Below are 17,725 nucleotides of genomic sequence, written 5' to 3'. Positions count from 1 at the left end.
TGTTTTGCCCGTGACTATGACTGCGCGTCAAATCGGTAGGAAATATGTGATGTAGATCATCGGCCCAAGGTAGCGAAAGTTGCCGTATCAAACAGACGGAAGGTTCGGTAAAGATTGTGCTGGTCTTCGGGTACACAGTATTTTCATGAGAACATTGGTTCGATCATGAGCCAAGTGAGCCAATGTGCTGAGTTGGCAGGACGACACTGGTGCTGAGACTTGAGGGAATGTAGTTGCAAGAGGCGAGATTTGTTCGAGAAGGGCACTGAAAATGTTCTGGATCCGGTTGGCTGGTTGCAATACTGGGATGGTGTTGTGGGAGATGGAGCTCAGTTAGCTAATTAAAGCTTATCCTTTCTAGCGTGCCCTTGTTATAAAGGGGGTGTTCACACATGGTGAGGTCACTGAGGGCCGGGAAGGTGAGACGGTCGGCTTCTCAGGATCGGAACACAAATAGATAGCTGTGGATGTGGACGGTGATCCATGGGAGGAGGAGGCTGAGCAATCGGGGTTTTGAGGATGCCGCCTGCGTGTGTGCCCCGAGGCGTCCGCATGCTTCATATGCCAGAACAGCGCAGCACAGCACAGTCCAGCACACAATGGGACCCCAGCAACTAGGCTTCATGTCATCGTTAACTGACGCCTGCCAAGAACCCGACGGGCGGGATGCCAACCGGGGTAGGGGAATTCTCTTTTGTTGACCGGCATGCAGGTAATTCGTTACACACCATACAGCGATATTTACCTGTGTGGATGCCGCAATTCATTAACAGGTGTGTGTTGACCTCATGCCTAGAGGGGTAGGCTCGTGATGACAGACTTTCTTGGATATTTACTTTGCATCTTGGGAATTGATACTTCCTAGAAGTCCCAGACGGATAATCTGGTCTTGGTGTGCTACTTTTCTTCGTATTACCGGAGCATTTCAATCCGTGCTGTATTACTATAGTGAGTGTGGCTGGTGAACCCGGCAGTCGGGCCAGCCATGTGACCCACTAGACCCACTGGGCTGGCTGGGCTGAGCACCCATCCCAACACGGCAAGGACTGGACGACCAAACCTTCTGACCGCCAACTTTTTTAAACCGGCAGTATTTTCACATCACCAAAAGACCCCTCTCCGACTCTCGCTGTAAACCGTCACCGCACGTATATAGCTTTCGCCCCACAGACCGCCCGGCCAGCCGTTTGATCGCAACAATGGGCAGACGGCCTAATGCCCTGATTCTGCAATACTTCGAAAGAGGACCCAAGTTGCAGGACCAGAGCAATCGCTACCCTCATACCTGCAAATCGTAAGCCCACCGCCTACCAGCCACCGCCAGACCCGACCGCCTTTATATTGCGACACACTGACCTCGCCGTCCAATGGTCAATTGCTAACTGTCTCTCGTGGAATCAATGCAGATGTGGTGAACACTTCCCTCGCGGTCGCCTCGACAGCCTGACGAGCCATCTCACCAAGAAATGCCCTGCCATCAGCGAAGCCGATCGAGTCAGCGCGTTGCTCACCCTCTCGGGGATGGGCCATGCATCCAAGACATTCCAGCAGAGCCAGCAGGCTCATGCCCACCCCCAGGTCTCCGATGGCTCTTCGGTCGACCTTCCTATGACGTCGCGCGACTGGACTGCTCTTGGAGTGCTGGCTGAGGTCTCGAGACAAATCGACTTGAATGAGAAGAATGACGATCGCGGCCAGATGACGGGCGCAATCCCAAATACCCATTTGGGGACTGCACAGCCTGGAGAACGCTTTGATATGCAAGATCAATTCAATTTTGACAATCCGCCGTTGAATGAGGACATTGGCGCGCAGAAAGACTCAAAGGGTGGGTTTTGCAACAAAATGTTGGGGGAGATGCTTTGCTGACCGCCATTCTCAGTTGAGCCGCCGTCGCCGAACGCCGGCGACAGAGGCCTCATTACCGACGAGCGACTCCAAGAAATACTACGCGCAGAAAATGAAGCCAATACCGATTCTGCCAACATTTCAATGGCTGCTGCTGCGACTGCTCGCCTGCACCCAGCATTCCTGGATCCCGAGCTTCTAGCCGATGAGGCGACTGTTGCGGCCGTGACAGAGGCTGCAAATCAAGCGAATACCGCCGCTGTGGCCGCGACTGCTGCTGCTGCCGTAGCTGCTGCCGTAGCCGAGAACAGCAATATCTCGACCCCTGAGCAGTCTGGGCTGGAGGACCAACCACCGCCGACGCCCACAGCGCCTGCGCTTCCCGAGTCCCTGATCCAGAGTTCTGGAATTCCGGTTACTACCATGCCCAATGCTCCTATGATTCCGGTAACGAGCGATGGGCCGGCTTGGGTAGATGGCAACTACGCGGCGGCTTCTTTTCAGATGCCTCTGAACAGCCCGTTGCCTCAACCTCCTGCGCCCCACGCGAAGGGAGGGTTCCGCCTCGACACCGCCAATGGTGCCAAGTCGCGACATTCTCGCGCTCGGTTCAACCCTGACAGGAGAAAGGAGGTCCAGGAAGTCCGCAAGATTGGAGCCTGCATTCGTTGCCGCGTGCTGCGAAAGACGTGTTCTCAGGGTTCGCCCTGTGATACCTGTCGCAAAGTGCTATCACCTCGCGTGTGGCGCAATGGGTGCGTGCGCACCAAGTTCTCAGAACAGTTGGACCTGTACTCTGCCGGAGTACAAATAGTCCTCGCCCAGGCCCGGGTAAATGGGATCAAGCATACTGTGGCTCTTCAACACCATGGAATCTTCATTGAAGCTTGTCATTTCCCTGACTACGAGTCACGACTTCAGCTGCTCGTTCTACAGAGCGAGCCTGAGAGGGATGCGGAGGGGAAGCTGCTTGATGCAAGCATAGCAGAAGACCATCCCTCCAGCTACCACATCGCCATGCTTGACAACGACAACCAAGACGTTCCTGCTCGAGTGGAGACGTACATGCGCGAGGTCTTGCCAGAAATGATTCGGCGCGAGCCATCACAGTTTATGCGCATTACTTTGCAGACTGCCGTCGACGTTGCGACAAGAACCAATGATGAGCTTCTCAAGAAGTCCCTTGAGTTGTGGGGTCTGGTTGAAATACTGGATCGCGAGCGACAGTGGACCATCACCGTCAAGAGCGGGGAGAGCGAGCTTCAGCCCAGGATCATCAAGGAAGAGACAGATGGCGAATTGTTCCATACAATCTGTCTTCAGCTTGCCGCGGCCACAGAGAGAAAAGCAGCGGCCACTAGCAAAGCGCTGTTGACTGGCATGCAGCGTGTGCTGCAAGACAGCAAAGTCAAGATTGACTACAACATGTATTTTGCCGTTTTGATCTTGCTCAATTGTGTGGAAAAGTCCATCTGGGCTTTCCGGGCTTGGGAACAGCCGAACCTAAGGGGCCAGTGGCCGCTCGAGAAGGACCCAGGCAGCTTCGCCCAGCAGGGCTCCGTCATCGCCGAGCTGTTGCACATGTTGCTAGGGATTCGTAAAGCGCTTCCACGCACATCACGTCGGGAGTCTGATGGGAAGTTGGTGACTGATGATGCTAACCCGTTGATCCAGGCCTATTTTGAGGCCATTGACTTGGACTGTAAGCACCTTTTTTGCTCTCTCTGGTTCAATGGATGGGAAACTAACATGTCATAACGTACAGTTGCTACAGTAAAAGCAAAACAAGACCAACCGAACTTCTCGCCGACGGACCCCCGATCATTTGAGCTTCTCTTTTGCTCCACGCTTCTCTTGCCACCATCCTCAGACTAGAGGGCTGGATGGAGGCACTAAACATCAACATGGCTTTTTTTTTATTTCTCAGAGATGTCGGGCCAACATTGTTTTTGTTTGCCCAGTTGATGATCTATTTAATCTGGCTTTGTCTTGCTTGGAAGCGAAAGGCGGGAGTTGGAGTGATGGGAGGGCTTTTTGACATGAGCTCGAATGGATACCTGCACCTGGACAGTTGGGGCGAATCAAACAACACAAACTGGACATTATATTTCTTACGCTGTCGGATACCAAATCACAATAACACCAAAAGCGCAAAACCTTAAAAAAAGCACACGACATATATATTTCACCACACAACATGTACCAAGCGTACTGTACGACTACAATGAATGGGGTGTTTTGCAGGAGGCTGGGAGGGAGTAAGCGGAAATGAAAGATAATGATGGAGTTACTGTATGACTTGGGGTGTTGTCTACGAAATCCAGTAGGGAAGTGGGAAGGAGTAGGAGGTGATATTCTCCGGCGCTGATATGGATGGTTCAATAGACCAAAAAGTACCCAAGTATAAAAATGAAGATGTCTGTTTTTTTTCTTGCACACAATGTGTTAAAGCATGAGGTATGAGATACGCAGGCACTGATGAACACTCTTATCTTCACATTAATGGAGAAGCAACCAGATTTGCCGACGAGATGACCTTTCAGGACGCCCTGGCTATTTATATTGGATTTGCAATCTTAGGCCTACTTGCAGGCCCTTTTCTTTGCTGCTTTCCTGTTTTTTTACTTCGTTTTTTTTTTCACGGATCGCTTTAACGGACGGCACTATATATATTTACTCATCTGGCGATCGCGTTCCCAGAGATGTTTGTCACTATTCCGTCTCTTTTAACACATGTCTTTGACCAAGTAAAGATGGCCACTAATCTCACCAATATTGAAAGGAGCAGCATATTTAAAAGTAAAAGCATATGATCTACAAATCATTGCCGGGTGGGGGGTTGCTGGAAAGATAGATAGGGCGTTTTCGAAAGGGTTTCTCTCTCTCTTACTTGATACATCTGAACTTGCCTGTCTGTCCTTACAGTCCAAACACATGGAAAATTTATCCAAGCATAACCTGAGGTTTTCCTGCATACGATCCCAACTTTGTCCCGGCTTTGCTTGTCTATTATCTCAGGTTCTCTTGCGTATCATTCCTAGCTTCTCGTTCCAATATCCCAACTTACAAACAACGCCCAAGATCACACAGAAGACATTCTTCTTCAAAACCACTCTGACTTATCAAAACATCTAACCACCAAACTAACTCCCATAGCCTACTTTCCTTCTCTCTTCCAACATAACCCCCCCTGAAAATCCCCACTAACATGCCTAACCTGCTCTGCTGAAATGATCCTTAAAAGTTCAATATCCATAAAACGTTCCTCACAAACTCCCCACACTCCCCCCGGTCTCCCTCCTCTCCAACCCATTTCCTACCGGCCTCTTAGGCTTCCTAAAACAAGCAAACTCGCTCTTACTCGCCTCCCTCAACCTCTTCAAAACTGCCCTCATCTCCGGCAACTCCCCCTGCAACCTCGCTCTAGCCTCATTATCTGTCCTCCCATCCAACTCCTGATAAATCTGGCTCTGGAGCTCGCTTGCCCGGTCAGTAGTGTAATGGCTCAGGGTCTGCGCCACAAACTCAACATCCAATGTTGCTTGCATCAGTGCTTCAAGGTTATACCGCTGCCTCGACTTGAAAGCTTCCAGCAGTTCCTTCGAGACTTGTTCGAGCAGATAAGACAGGACCTGGGAGGTCAATGTCGCGGCTGTGGTCGATACCTGAGTGTGGACGAGGACGAGAGACAGGAGCGCCTCGTAGACATAAGGACGGACTTCTTTTGGCCGGGACGGGGAGGAGGGCGCCCAGTTTGGATCCGACACTCCGGCGCGGATAATGCGTTTCAGTGTCTCAATGGCGGGGCGGGTGTAGGATTGGAAGAGCCGAGCATCGATTTGACTGAGGACGTCACGGATGGTTTTTGTCTCATCGGTGAGTTTGACGCTAAACGCGTTTTCAAACTGGGTGTTGAGGTCGGGGACGATTTCGGTGCGGAGGGCCGAGAGGTTGGAGAGGGTTAATAGCATGCGGACGTTCTACTGCGGTCAGTAACTTCATGGATATAGAGGGGAAAAAATAAACATACCCGATCACCAGCATCAATCGTACTCCCTCCCACCGCCGTCGATGCCCTAGGCGCAGCAGCACTGCTAACGAGAACATACCCATCCACATCCACCGTCCACTCATCATCCGCCTTCTTCACCGGCCTTTCCGCATTCTCCACCATCCCGCTCAGCGCCTTGTACAGCGTCGTCACATACTGGCTTCTAACCATCTGTAACAGCTTCGGCGGCGGAGGCAGAACAATCTCCCCAGCACCCGGTTTGTCCATAGCTTCCGAGATGTAGAGAATGTTCTGCATACCGGCCAACAACGCCCCCTCAAACGCCTTGAAACTGGCAGGCATCTTGGTCACCTCTTTTCTGTCCGGGGACCTGTTCCAGTCCTCCACGTACTTGATGTTTTCGGCGTCCCTGTTCCACGCCGCGCACAACGCAGTCACGCATCGTTCCCTTGCCACGCCAACCAGGGTCTTAACCCGCTCGACTTCGGCTGCATCTCCCTGCCCGACCGGTTCAATAGAAGCCATATCGCACGCCGCCGCACCAACAAGAACCAACATCCGAGCGAGGTAGTGAACACCACTCAGCGAATTAGACCATGGCGGCCAAAACGCAAACTTCTCCCAAGCCTCCCCTCTCCTCGGCGACGGTGGCGGGATATTATTCGGATCAAGATTGAACCTCGGGTCTCGCGGTGTCAAATTGCCACCATACCCCGGCGTGCTCGGCGTCTGCGGCATAGGCGAGAACAGCAACGAGATATCCTCTGGCGGAGGCCCAGCAAAAAACATCAACACACTCTCCCGAATCAAACTGACCAGTTCCACAGCGCCCTTCTGGAGATCAACCGTGCCCTGTTGAGACAACCGATGATGCTCCTTCGACTCGCCTCTATACCCAACCGGCAAGCTCCTCTGCGTCTTCCCCTCAATAAACCCCTGAACCGTCTGCCAAAACTCGAGAACCTCTCCCAAAATCCCTTGAGAGGAGAGCAAGTTGCTCATATAAGCCACGTTGAGCTCCCACAACTCGGCAATGTCAGGGGAGTCAAAGGTTTTAGTCTTTGATTCGAGGGATTGACGTCCAAGAGTTCGCATATGAGAAGCAATCGTCTGAGGGCTCGGCTTCTCAGAATTGGCAAGACGGCGTCTCAGGATCTCAATCTCGACCTTGGACCGCTCCGTCGTCGACTGAATCTTGCTCTTCAAGTAGTCGTAACGACTGAGCAGCCACACCCAGATGGGATTGTCTTCCACACCGAGCTCCAGGAGGAGGGTGATCAGTTCCATATGCTGGTCACCCGACTTCCCAGAGTCTGGCTTTGCCATGTTGTATGGAGATACCAAGCTCCTCCAGATATCACGTTTGAGGTTGCTGATTTGTTCCTCCACGTCATGCCACATGCGCGCTGCCAGTACGATACGATACACCTGATCCTCATCTGGCTGCGACCCCTCGAGTTCCTGCGCGAGCTGCTTTGCTTGTTCGGCAAATCTTCTCGCTTTTGTGTATTCCTCCACCAATGATTCATGATCATTGCGCTTGATGCTGTCAGCGATAGCTGCACTGATCTCAACATACTCCTTGTAGCTATCCAGCGACGAGGCCACAGTTTTCAAATGTTCTTCCTTCTCCCGGCCACCGAGAGCTGGCCCCCAAACCTCCTCTGCCTTGGCCGATACATCAAGCAATGGCGCTTTGATACCCAAAATACCGTACTCGCTTTCTTTCGCCAAAGCGTTCTTCTTTCTAGGGTCCGTCACAGGGTTCAGGGGGCTCGTCATGGGCGCACCGCTGCCACTCCGAAAACTATTCCTGCTGGCATGTCGAGAGTGCGCCCTGGCCCGAGGCGGCGTGGGATCAACCCCGCGGTATTTCATTTCTTTGTAGACATTGTCGATGGTGGCTTTGGCGCGGACGAAGCGCTCAAAGTTGGATTCGACGAGCACTTTCAGGGAGGCGGATTTTTGGTCGATCGATCGAGACAGTATGTCTAGACCGCTGAGGAGGGATTGGGTATCGGCTGTGGCGTGCATTTGGGATAGGAAGAGCGCTGGGGAAAAGGTCGTCGAGGAGAGGAGGAATCGGTTGCCTGAGAACATGTCCAAGTAAGTATCTTGGTATACCAAAAACGCGATATCCTACAAACTTACGAAGCTTCAAGTCATCTTGAAGAGGAACCCCCTGCTGTTTCAATGTCCGAACAACACTGTCGGTTGACCCTAGGGGGTCTGGTTCGTCTCGCTGCACCAAATTCGCAACACCACTCCCTGAAGTCTCAGAACCAGGGACGAAGCTACTCCTGGTGCTCACAGCCCTCTCCAATGCCTGGTATCTCGACTTCCTCCTGTTCGCCTTTTTCTTGACACTCTCATCTTCGGAGGCGTCGCTGTCGCGGTCTTTCTCTGTTGGCCACTGGACCAGCGTTTCAGGTTTCAGCGATGATATTTGGTAGAAGTCGAGAACGGCCCGCTCTCGCTCGATGTCAGCCATGGCGCCGATGTCGCGATGACTTCTGCTCTATCGGAGACTGGGATTATACTAGAATCTCTCGTTGATAAACGGGACATGTAATTCGTCAGTCATTCATCGTGGGGGTGCTCCATTGTGTTGATGTCGTCTGTTTCTGGTGATGCGTCCGCGGCTGTCAATGCAGTCGGTGCGGTTGGCGTCGTACAGGGGTCTCGGCGGGGTGGCAGGGATTGGAGCTTGGAGCTTGGCATCCCGCGTGCCGTGTGGAGGTCGAGCATCGGAAACGAAAAGGTCCGGCGGCGTTATCGGGTGAAGAAGAGTAAGTATTCACCGCCTGTGTAGGGCCGAAGAAAAGCGTCGATTCTGCCGGCCATATGGAAGATATGGAAGGCGACCTCGGGCGGTGAGTGAGTAATTATCGCTATCGTCTACGTAATTGAACAGATTCAGCAGCGAAGCTCCGTCAGCTCGGTCTCATTATCACTGGCCCTGTCCCTGCAAAGCACAGGCCATCAGCCGCTGCCCGTTGCGTCGCTGCCAAAACCTGCATCAGCTGGTGGATTCAGTTGGTTGCATTGAGGTCGGTTTTTATCCTCCTGCTCTTCTAGGAACCTGGCACCTAAAACTCTCTGCCATTCTTGCTTCCCTAAACTTTGACGATTTTCCTCTTGGTCTGCCGCTCTTTCTTTCCATTTGTTGCCCTGTTGCTTGTTTGAGACGGGCATTTACCCAACCTCGAATCCATATCAGACCGTCACCATGTTCGCCCTCCGTGCCATTGCTGTTCCTGCGCAGCGCCAGGCCTTCCGCGCAGCTCCCCGCGCGGCCGTCACTCTTTCGCTGCAGGTGCGACAAAGAATCCCAACTTGTACTCAGCTCACTGTCACAATCACACAGCTAATACCGGTCCCTCAAACAGAACCAAAGACTATACTCCGAGAAGGTCGCCAAGTACGAGGGAAAGAAGGATGCGAAGGTATGTGTTGGTCTCAAAGGGGCGCATGCGACAGCTTGCCGCAAAGAGGGGCTTGAAAATCACTCAAACAAAAATCAAGCCTTGACACCTCGCCGACAAAACAAAACGCCTGGCTGACTATCCCAGGGTAACTACACAGTCAGTTTGATCGAAGGTGATGGCATTGGCCCCGAGATTGCCGTTGCCGTCAAGGACATCTTCGCCGCCGCCAAGGTACGTTTCGCGACAGCTTCCGTTCATCCGATACCACCTCTACAAAGCACAAAAGACTAAACAAAAGAACAGACGCCAATTTCCTGGGAGCCCATCAACGTCGACCCCATCCTCAAGGATGGCAAGACTGCTATCCCCGACGATGCCATCGAGAGCATCAAGAGAAACAAGATTGCCCTCAAGGGTCCTCTTGCTGTATGCCCCGCCCCCACTTCTATCGTATAAGTTGGCGCATTCTAACGTGGGCTTGCAGACCCCCATCGGCAAGGGCCACGTCTCTCTCAACTTGACCCTTCGTCGCACTTTCAACCTCTTCGCCAACCTTCGTCCCTGCCGCTCGGTTGCTGGATACAAGACCCCCTACGATAACGTCGACACCGTCCTGATCCGCGAGAACACCGAGGGCGAGTACTCCGGCATTGAGCACGTTGTGGTGGATGGTGTCGTCCAGAGCATTAAGCTCATCACCCGCGAGGCCAGCGAGCGCGTCCTCCGGTTCGCCTTTCAGCATGCCCGCTCCATCGGCCGCAAGAAGGTCCGTGTCGTCCACAAGGCCACCATCATGAAGATGTCCGACGGTCTTTTCCTCCAGTGCGCCCACAACATCGCCAAGGAGTTCCCCGATATCGAGTTCGACGCCGAGCTCCTCGACAACACCTGCCTCAAGATGACTACCGACCCCATCCCCTACAACGACAAGGTCCTCGTCATGCCCAACCTGTACGGTGACATTCTCTCCGACATGTGCGCCGGTCTCATTGGCGGTCTCGGGTTGACCCCCTCCGGCAACATTGGCGACGAGTGCTCCATCTTCGAGGCTGTCCACGGTTCCGCCCCTGATATTGCCGGCAAGGGTCTTGCCAACCCCACCGCTCTCCTCCTCAGCTCCATGATGATGTTGAGACACATGAGCCTGAACGAGTACGCCGACCGCATCGAGAAGGCGGCTTTCGCCACCCTTGCCGAGGGCAAGGCTCTTACTGGTGATCTTGGTGGCAAGGCTTCCACCAAGCAGTTCACGGATGCGATTATCGAGAAGCTTTAAAAGAGATACCAAAACTGTTTATAGACTGTACTTGTACGGCGTAACCGGACTTTTCGATAGTAATTGTTTGGGGTGCTGTGAGATAAATAACGATGATGATTGTAATGATCCCAACTCTTGGTTCCGGCGCGTTTTCCTTTGAAGTGAGGCTGTATGGGTATTTCTTGGTGTTGTATGTGGTGAATACCGGGGCCTGTAAGCAAATCTAATTGCTATAAGATAGGCTTATGAGGGAAAATCAGGTCAGTTCTGGTTGGTTGACTAGGTTGAAGGTTACCGAGGGAGATGCCCACATGGATGAGAGAGCAGCGTCAACGCTATATCATATCCCCTTACGCCACCTTAACTTCTTGCCGTATCAACGAGACTACAGCGTGGCAACAGGACCAACTGATGGAGTAGAAGGGAATGTGGGTTTTAATGTGCCATGATGGAACGGGTTGTATAAATGAGGGATTGTTGTTTAGATGGGTGAAGTGAAGTGAGGTGGGTGTCGATGGAGAATTGTCCATCAGGTAGGTAAGGTGGTGTCATGAGCAGGTATAATGAATACCCTCCAATGTTGTAAAACTTTCTTATTTGAAGAGGATGGAATGTGGAGAAGGGGGTGAGAATAGTGAGTTGTATAAAAGGCACTTTGTAGTGGTTCTTTTGAGGTTTGGGTTTTCCTAGATGAAAGGTGTAAAAACATGGACGTTTGTCACAATTGATTTGAGCTGGTTGGAAAGGAAATGAGAAAATCAATTACGGGCAAGAACTTCTTTGTTGAGAAACAGAAGCTGACTACCCACCTGAGGGTAGGGTTGTCAAAAGTCTCGGGATACGTCGAAACGAGAACTGTTGTCAGCTTAGGTGAAAATCTGAGTGCTGCAAGTTTCGGTGGTACGTTGGGATGAAGCGGATTCATTGCCATCAGTGTTTGCTTATATTTTGCACACCAAGATACAGATAGAACGTTGCCTTTGCTTTCGATTGCTATTATGCCTGGAACTTTTAATGTGATGAGTTTGACTTTCTCTACACCATCTTGGATAAGGTACCTAATAGAGTCTGGCGTTCTTCACCTCCACCTGTCAATCCATCAACCACAAGAAGGTGTGCTGATCTTTTCCTATTCCATACAGCCATATCCCACGAGCTATCACCTTGTGTAGGGCCAAGACGTGGGGTTTTGGCAAAAGCCAACCGTATAAGTCTTTACCGACCTGTTCCCGGGGTGGTGTTCTTCCTGCTTGTCATTCTCAATTCGGAAATTCTCCCCTCTAAAGCTGTCCAGCATCCCATACAAAGTTGGAAGAACCACATAACGTGGCTGACCCAAGCCGGTCCATGCATAAGCTTGGACGCATGTAGGTCTCCCAAGCTGGACATATATGCGCTTCGACCCCCCCTCTCTCCTTTACTCTGGGTCAAAGCCCGTGCAAAGTTTCCCCAGATACTTCCAATCACTCACGTAACCAAAACTCACGATAACAGAAGGACCTCTGCTAGCACATGTTGAGCAACCACACCCCGACCAACAATCAACTGACGTTCCTCTGGAAGCAGTAGGGTAGCATATAATGTGACAAACGTGTTGCACCGCATCTGTAGCACCCGGCTGGGCAGGGGACCCTAGGGAACCTTCGTCAGCCTATGTTGTAGGTTTCCTCCGTCTTGGGAGGTGGCACGGGCGTCGTCATTGACAGCTTGCTTGTTTCAAGGGTCTAGACCAGATTGGTGGTTCACGTTTGCTGTCAGAACCGAAGTGCCAGATGCTGCCCACCTAGGTACGAATGCGATGACTACACATTCATCGGTTGTGATGGGAAGCCAGCTGACCACTGGCTGTTCAGAAGAACTCCAATACGGAACCACCGGCTTGACCAGCGTTGTACGATCCACCTCGTGCAGGAAAATCACCTAATCTCAAGTAACGTTTTGATGTTGAACAAGGCCTTGGCGGCTCTCGGAATGGTCTAGACATTGTTTGGTGTGAGGAGCACGAGGCTCTTAAGCAGCATCTCCAGTATGTCTCATGGGAAGCTCGTGTCGGTTGCCAACGCATGATACCTGTAGGTCCCCTAATCAGGAAGGGGTCCATTCCATGGTGCTTTGAATCAAGATCGTTTCGAATTTTTGAAGGAATTTGGAGCGGCGAGCCGTTGAAGTGCATGCTCGGATACTAGCAGCATCGCTGATATGGTTTGACTGCCGTAGTTGAAATGTAATCCAATGCTCGCAAAGTAAACGTGGAAAGGAACCGAAACAGTCTGCATGTCGGAAAGGTAAACACCCGCTCGTCGGGGTGGGTGAGCAATTCGCGAGCAAGTTTCGTGGCAACAAAGTGGTCAGTCATATACCGACAAACATCTTGGAATGTCTCCAGTGTTTCCGGCGCACCGGATAAGCGCCCCAAGCTCAAGGCGACCACGAACAGGTGAACAAGGCGCCAGCGCAGCCCAACCAGTTCTCCTGAGCCAGTGATTCCGTCACTGCGGTCTCTGCTCCTAGGGGTTCAAGGACGAGGATATCTCCATTTGTCGGCTCGCTACTTTAGCTCGCTCCATTACGGAACGGTACGCAATGGTGGAGACCAGGGCAGGCCGTTGTTGGCGAGGGATCCCTGGTGGTAGTTGCTGCTGCACCCTGAACACCATTTAACCCAAGAACTAGAGAACTACTGCCTCGAATCATGAGAGCCCAACTCTAGGCGGTCTCGTAAGACACGAGCCTAGTTGGTTGTCTTGCCATGGTCTCGGTCGTAGCTATAGCCAGAAGCAGGCACCCGAGACTTTTTCCCTCATCAATCGTCTAGAAGAAGGCCAGGATTCCATAGTGGGTAACGGACCTCGGGAGCCCGTGCTCTTCGCGTGTTCGGCTTTATTACTTGAGAGCATGATAGGAGGTACTGGGTGATGCCGTGAATCAGGAGGCGTGAGGCTCCCAAGATTAGGACGAGCCAAGCATTGGCTAGAAAAAGCATGGAAACGGTTGGGAATTCCCTCATGACTCGGTAGGGGAGCGCTTACGGAACATTTACACAACCAATGAGCAGTCGAATGGAGCTGCAGTTACTGTGCTTCTACGGCGAGAAAATCCAGTCCGGCTGTCGAAGTCCCGCGCCACAAAGAGGAGGGTAGGCGAGTGACATTATCCGTCATTATTCCCGAGTCTGGAATTGAGACGGTATTTGTGATGCTCGATTGTCCTGATGCTGAGATCTATCGATCAGGACGCTGGAATGAGGTGTCGTCCAGGTGCCATACTTTGAGACTTGGCAGCCGGCTTGGCTCGCTTGGCAGATGTGGTAAAATACCCCACTTCACCGCCACTTACCAATCCGAGAAATGCCCCAGCTTGTGATTGGCTAGCGGCCGAGCCAAGACGCCGGGAAAGACAAGCTAGGGCCACACACCCTCAATCACCGTGAGAATGTCGTTATCACGACACTGGCCTGCACGACATCCAGTTCAGCATTCGTCCCACAATCTGTGATCGGAGACTCACTCCAAGAACTCTTCTCATTCTTTTTCACATGGAATGACGCCTGTTCTGTGTTTCGACATGTCACCGCGTTGCGGCCGGACATCCTCAATCCCTCATCTTGATGTAAACGCCTCCACATCTCCTTCCAACTGGTTTATCGGCCGCAAAAGCTTGCTGCCACACTCTCGTCCTTCCAGTGCCACTTCTGCAAGAGCCGCTTCGAGGTCGCCTTCAGAGTTCTCTTTCTGTCATTTTCGGGCATGATATCCCGATGTCCCTTCGACACATGCCAAGGCCTGGACAAATGAGATGACTACACGCACGTAACCTGCTGCCACAAACACGGTGTGGTGTTCTTCAGTTGCGGGGTCGGCTCATCAGCTCTCAGCTTTCCAGAACGATGTGATCGTCCGAGACAGGAACCTTGGCGCTTCCGTTCGTACTCTGGAGCCCTGCGTGCTGGCTGGAGAACTTTGGAACTCAAGCTCTACAGCCAAGACGGGAACGGAGATCATGGCGGCGTGGCTTACAATACCAAGCCGGTAACCCTACCGTTGATACCACCTACGACCACAACACACCAACACAGGTGTTAGGCATTTACCCCCTACATGACACCTCCATTTCTCCTCCCCCGCACACGTTGACCCCAGCCTGGTCAGCAAACGGCTGGCTGGTTTCCGGTTTTGAGTCAAGTGTGGTGTGTGGGCTGGGGAACCCAGTTGCACCATGTCAATCTTGACCGCGACTGGCTAGTGTCCATTCTCAATGTCATAACTTGGGATAATGATGTCTGATTCCCGGCTTCACGGCAACAAAGTGCTTGCATGAGAGCCCGGGTTCCTAAGCTGCGGGCCCAGTGGTTCGCTTCTCCATCCTCGCATCCCACCCCAAGTTAGTTACAGGTTCGAAAAAGCGCCGAGATTGGGATGCCACCGCACCAAACCCCATTCTCCATCTGTGAAATACAAAATGCAAGAAGGGTTGAGTAGTACAGATATCTCTGCAACCTTCTCGCTGCAACCGAGAGAAAACATGGACTCAACCGGCTGAAGACCCAGGCATGCAAGCGTGCTTGATGTGTCGGATCGCTATCAAGGTACATAGGTACGTGCCTGAAGCTAAACAAAATGGCTCATGCTTAGGGCAACTCTTCCTGCGATTTGGCTTCGGCTGTATGCGCTCCCCCTATTGACCCACCAAGTCCACACCCACTTTCCGATACACATACAGAGAGACCCCAGGAACTGGAAGACCCGAGTCCCCGAGTCCGTGTGTATCTTTCCATGGATGCCCGTGCTAGTGACACCCGATAGGAGAAGGGGCCAGACAGCCCACCCCCTTGTCCAGCGCTCTGGAGGCTTCCCACTCGTGCCTCGTGCCTGGTCTATATAATTTACGCTCTGCCCCGTGTCCCGTTTCCTTTTCTCTAGCTTCCCAAAATCATCTCGACTGCCTCCTCACTTCTCTGACCTTCGTCTACCTTTCTTCACTCTCAGCCACTACCATATAAGCGCCAGCTCTACACACACTTACACACACACATCTCCTCACTATCAAGATGTCTTCCTCACCCACCACCAGCACCCCCAATCTCTCTGCTTCCTCCAGCACGGTTGACCTCTCCCACTACGACCCCAAGGTCCGCAACCTGCTCGAGACCGGTAGCGTCAAGTTCCACATTCGCACCGCTGGTGCCAAGTGGGAGTGCACCATTGTCGACCGGAATACGCAGTATGTTTGTTGTTCTCATCCATCGCATCTCTCAAAACCGCTCAACTAACCCGTTATTTCTCCTTTGCAGCGAAAGAAGAAAGACCCTCCGCGGAGACTCCTCCTCCTCCATCACAACGCTTGACTCCCACCAAGCGAGCCCTTCTGCTCACTGATTACCTACCTCACACACTCACGATGTTCTCTCTGACTTGCTGATGGTGGTTGGTGGTGGTGCCGATATCGCTCAGCTGAAAGTCCCGGGATGAGCTGAATAGGGTTCAGGGCTTTGGGGGGTCCAAAAATCCCGCCTCCTGGCTTTCCCCCATGATGTTTCTCCACGATCCCGGGAATCGGGATCCGGGGATAATTCTACCATTGAACGGATATATCGGGGGTGGAGCTGTGGTGTGGATCCCATCGGCACAAGCTGGAAACGCGCGCAATTGTGGAGCTCTTTCAGCTTGTCTTTTTCGCGAGCGACTGGCTCGGGACGTCACCGTCTTCACCACTTTCGGGATTCCGAGAGATCGCGGTTTTTTTTGGGGGGGGAGAAGGGGCATTGGTTTGGTTTGTCATAAGCGGGATTGGGAAAGGTGTTTAAGGCGTTAAATAATATCATTTGATTAGTTGGCTAAGTTTGAAGGAACAATACCCGAGTTTGGCTAGGGATGTACACAAAATAAAAATTATCAAAGTTACAACATGCCTGCCTTGCTGCTTTGGCGCATGAACACTTGGGAATTATGCCGCCTTTGCCGTGATGTCTAACAGAGGTTGGATCCCCATGGAGCGTTATGCGCGGGCTAGAGCGTTTAGATCGAGTGGAGTGGAAACCCTTAAACTCAAATTCCGACATCTTCCTTATGCCACTATACTCGGGAGTGGAGGTATGTACCACTGAAAACATGCTCACACTAAGGAGGGGTCAGGAGACTGTTGAGCGACACATTTGCCCAAGTGCCCAACGGGAATTTGCTGGTTTATAAGCCTCAAAGCGAACGCTTGATTAACGGTGAGACCCTTGCCTGTCCCGAGCCTCGCTGAGGAAGCTAAAGACCGTTTTATAGGAATTGACAATGACACCAGCAATATCAAGTTTTAGAATGCGATGTCGTCGAAGATCGGTACAAGGGGTGAGGAAACGAAAGATGGCCAAGCCGGGCTTGATCTTGGCTTGAAAGCTTGTTTTGGTGGTTTCGCCTTGGCGATCCGAGTGTGGGATTTCAAGGGGGTATACTTTTATTGCTTGCCCATTACCTATCTTGTTCAAGAAAGTGGAAAGACACACGAGATATAGTTAGAAGAATTGTGAAAAGATGTTTAATCTGTTCATCAGTACAGTGGTAGCTTTATAGCCCTACGTAGGTATTACAGGGGAGCATTCTCTACTATATTCACAACTTAACTCGTCGTTTTTTCTGAACATTCATGAGCGCCCCAAAGTACCTGCCGTACCTTACATTATATTATTGAGTTGTATTTGGGGAAGCAAGAAAAACTTCGGAGGCACCCTACCTACCTTTATTAGCTAACCATCTCCAAGACATATCGATTATCCTTGAAGGCCCGTATCCTAACAGATTTTCTCCATACTTTCCACCTTGTAGTACGAGGTGTCGAACGCTCTCTTTTCTTATCACAAAGACTTACTAATAAGAGTTATGTTTTAAAAGATCAATGGCACAAGATACCTTTGACTGTGGTTGCCATTGCCACAAAAAGCAGGAGCGAAGTCGTCCTCGTAGTCTTTCACCTGTATCTCCCAAAAAGGAGGGAATATTCCAAACATAGGAGTAGGCCAATAAGCATCCAGATAATTCTTGGTCGCCAAAACTCCCACATTTACCAGCTTTCAGTTATGGTAAGTAAAGCAAAGCTCCAGCCATAGCTATTTCATGCACCGTAACTTTCTGGAGTTTCGCCCCAATTATTGTCAGAACAAATAGGGGAGAGGAGGCATCGCCTTGCCTGTTGGGT

General features: G+C 51.7%; 4 protein-coding genes across 4 annotated transcripts; 3 read left to right on the top strand and 1 right to left on the bottom strand.

Moving 5' to 3' along the window:
* The first annotated feature begins 1,053 nt into the window (after window positions 1–1,053).
* Window positions 1,054–4,329, top strand: QC761_602710 (uncharacterized protein). Its single transcript, XM_062880719.1, has 4 exons — window positions 1,054–1,294; window positions 1,407–1,828; window positions 1,883–3,550; window positions 3,614–4,329. The coding sequence occupies exons 1-4, from the start codon at window positions 1,200–1,202 to the stop codon at window positions 3,721–3,723; spliced, it is 2,295 nt and encodes a 764-aa protein (XP_062729432.1). The 5' UTR covers window positions 1,054–1,199; the 3' UTR covers window positions 3,724–4,329.
* A 376-nt stretch (window positions 4,330–4,705) lies between these two features.
* SEC5 (Exocyst complex component S5) lies at window positions 4,706–13,779 on the bottom strand. The gene is made up of 5 exons (XM_062880720.1): window positions 13,576–13,779; window positions 12,617–13,480; window positions 8,012–12,178; window positions 5,879–7,950; window positions 4,706–5,828 (listed from the first exon to the last, which is right to left on the bottom strand). Exons 3-5 carry the CDS (start codon window positions 8,349–8,351, stop codon window positions 5,115–5,117), a joined length of 3,126 nt encoding a protein of 1,041 aa, XP_062729430.1. The 5' UTR covers window positions 8,352–12,178; window positions 12,617–13,480; window positions 13,576–13,779; the 3' UTR covers window positions 4,706–5,114.
* Window positions 8,687–10,635, top strand: IDH2 (NAD-dependent isocitrate dehydrogenase). The gene is made up of 5 exons (XM_062880721.1): window positions 8,687–9,176; window positions 9,250–9,306; window positions 9,433–9,519; window positions 9,592–9,714; window positions 9,773–10,635. Exons 1-5 carry the CDS (start codon window positions 9,090–9,092, stop codon window positions 10,562–10,564), a joined length of 1,146 nt encoding a protein of 381 aa, XP_062729431.1. The 5' UTR covers window positions 8,687–9,089; the 3' UTR covers window positions 10,565–10,635.
* A 405-nt stretch (window positions 13,780–14,184) lies between the features above and the next one.
* On the top strand, window positions 14,185–17,044 carry QC761_602740 (uncharacterized protein). The gene is made up of 3 exons (XM_062880722.1): window positions 14,185–15,766; window positions 15,837–16,760; window positions 16,816–17,044. The coding sequence occupies exons 1-2, from the start codon at window positions 15,594–15,596 to the stop codon at window positions 15,919–15,921; spliced, it is 258 nt and encodes an 85-aa protein (XP_062729429.1). The 5' UTR covers window positions 14,185–15,593; the 3' UTR covers window positions 15,922–16,760; window positions 16,816–17,044.
* Window positions 17,045–17,725: the final 681 nt, after the last annotated feature.

Source organism: Podospora bellae-mahoneyi, chromosome 6, assembly GCF_035222275.1.
Source record: "Podospora bellae-mahoneyi strain CBS 112042 chromosome 6, whole genome shotgun sequence".
Classification (NCBI taxonomy): domain Eukaryota; kingdom Fungi; phylum Ascomycota; class Sordariomycetes; order Sordariales; family Podosporaceae; genus Podospora; species Podospora bellae-mahoneyi.
Note: the sequence above shows the minus strand (reverse complement) of the source record. Positions and strands in the feature narration are given on the sequence as shown.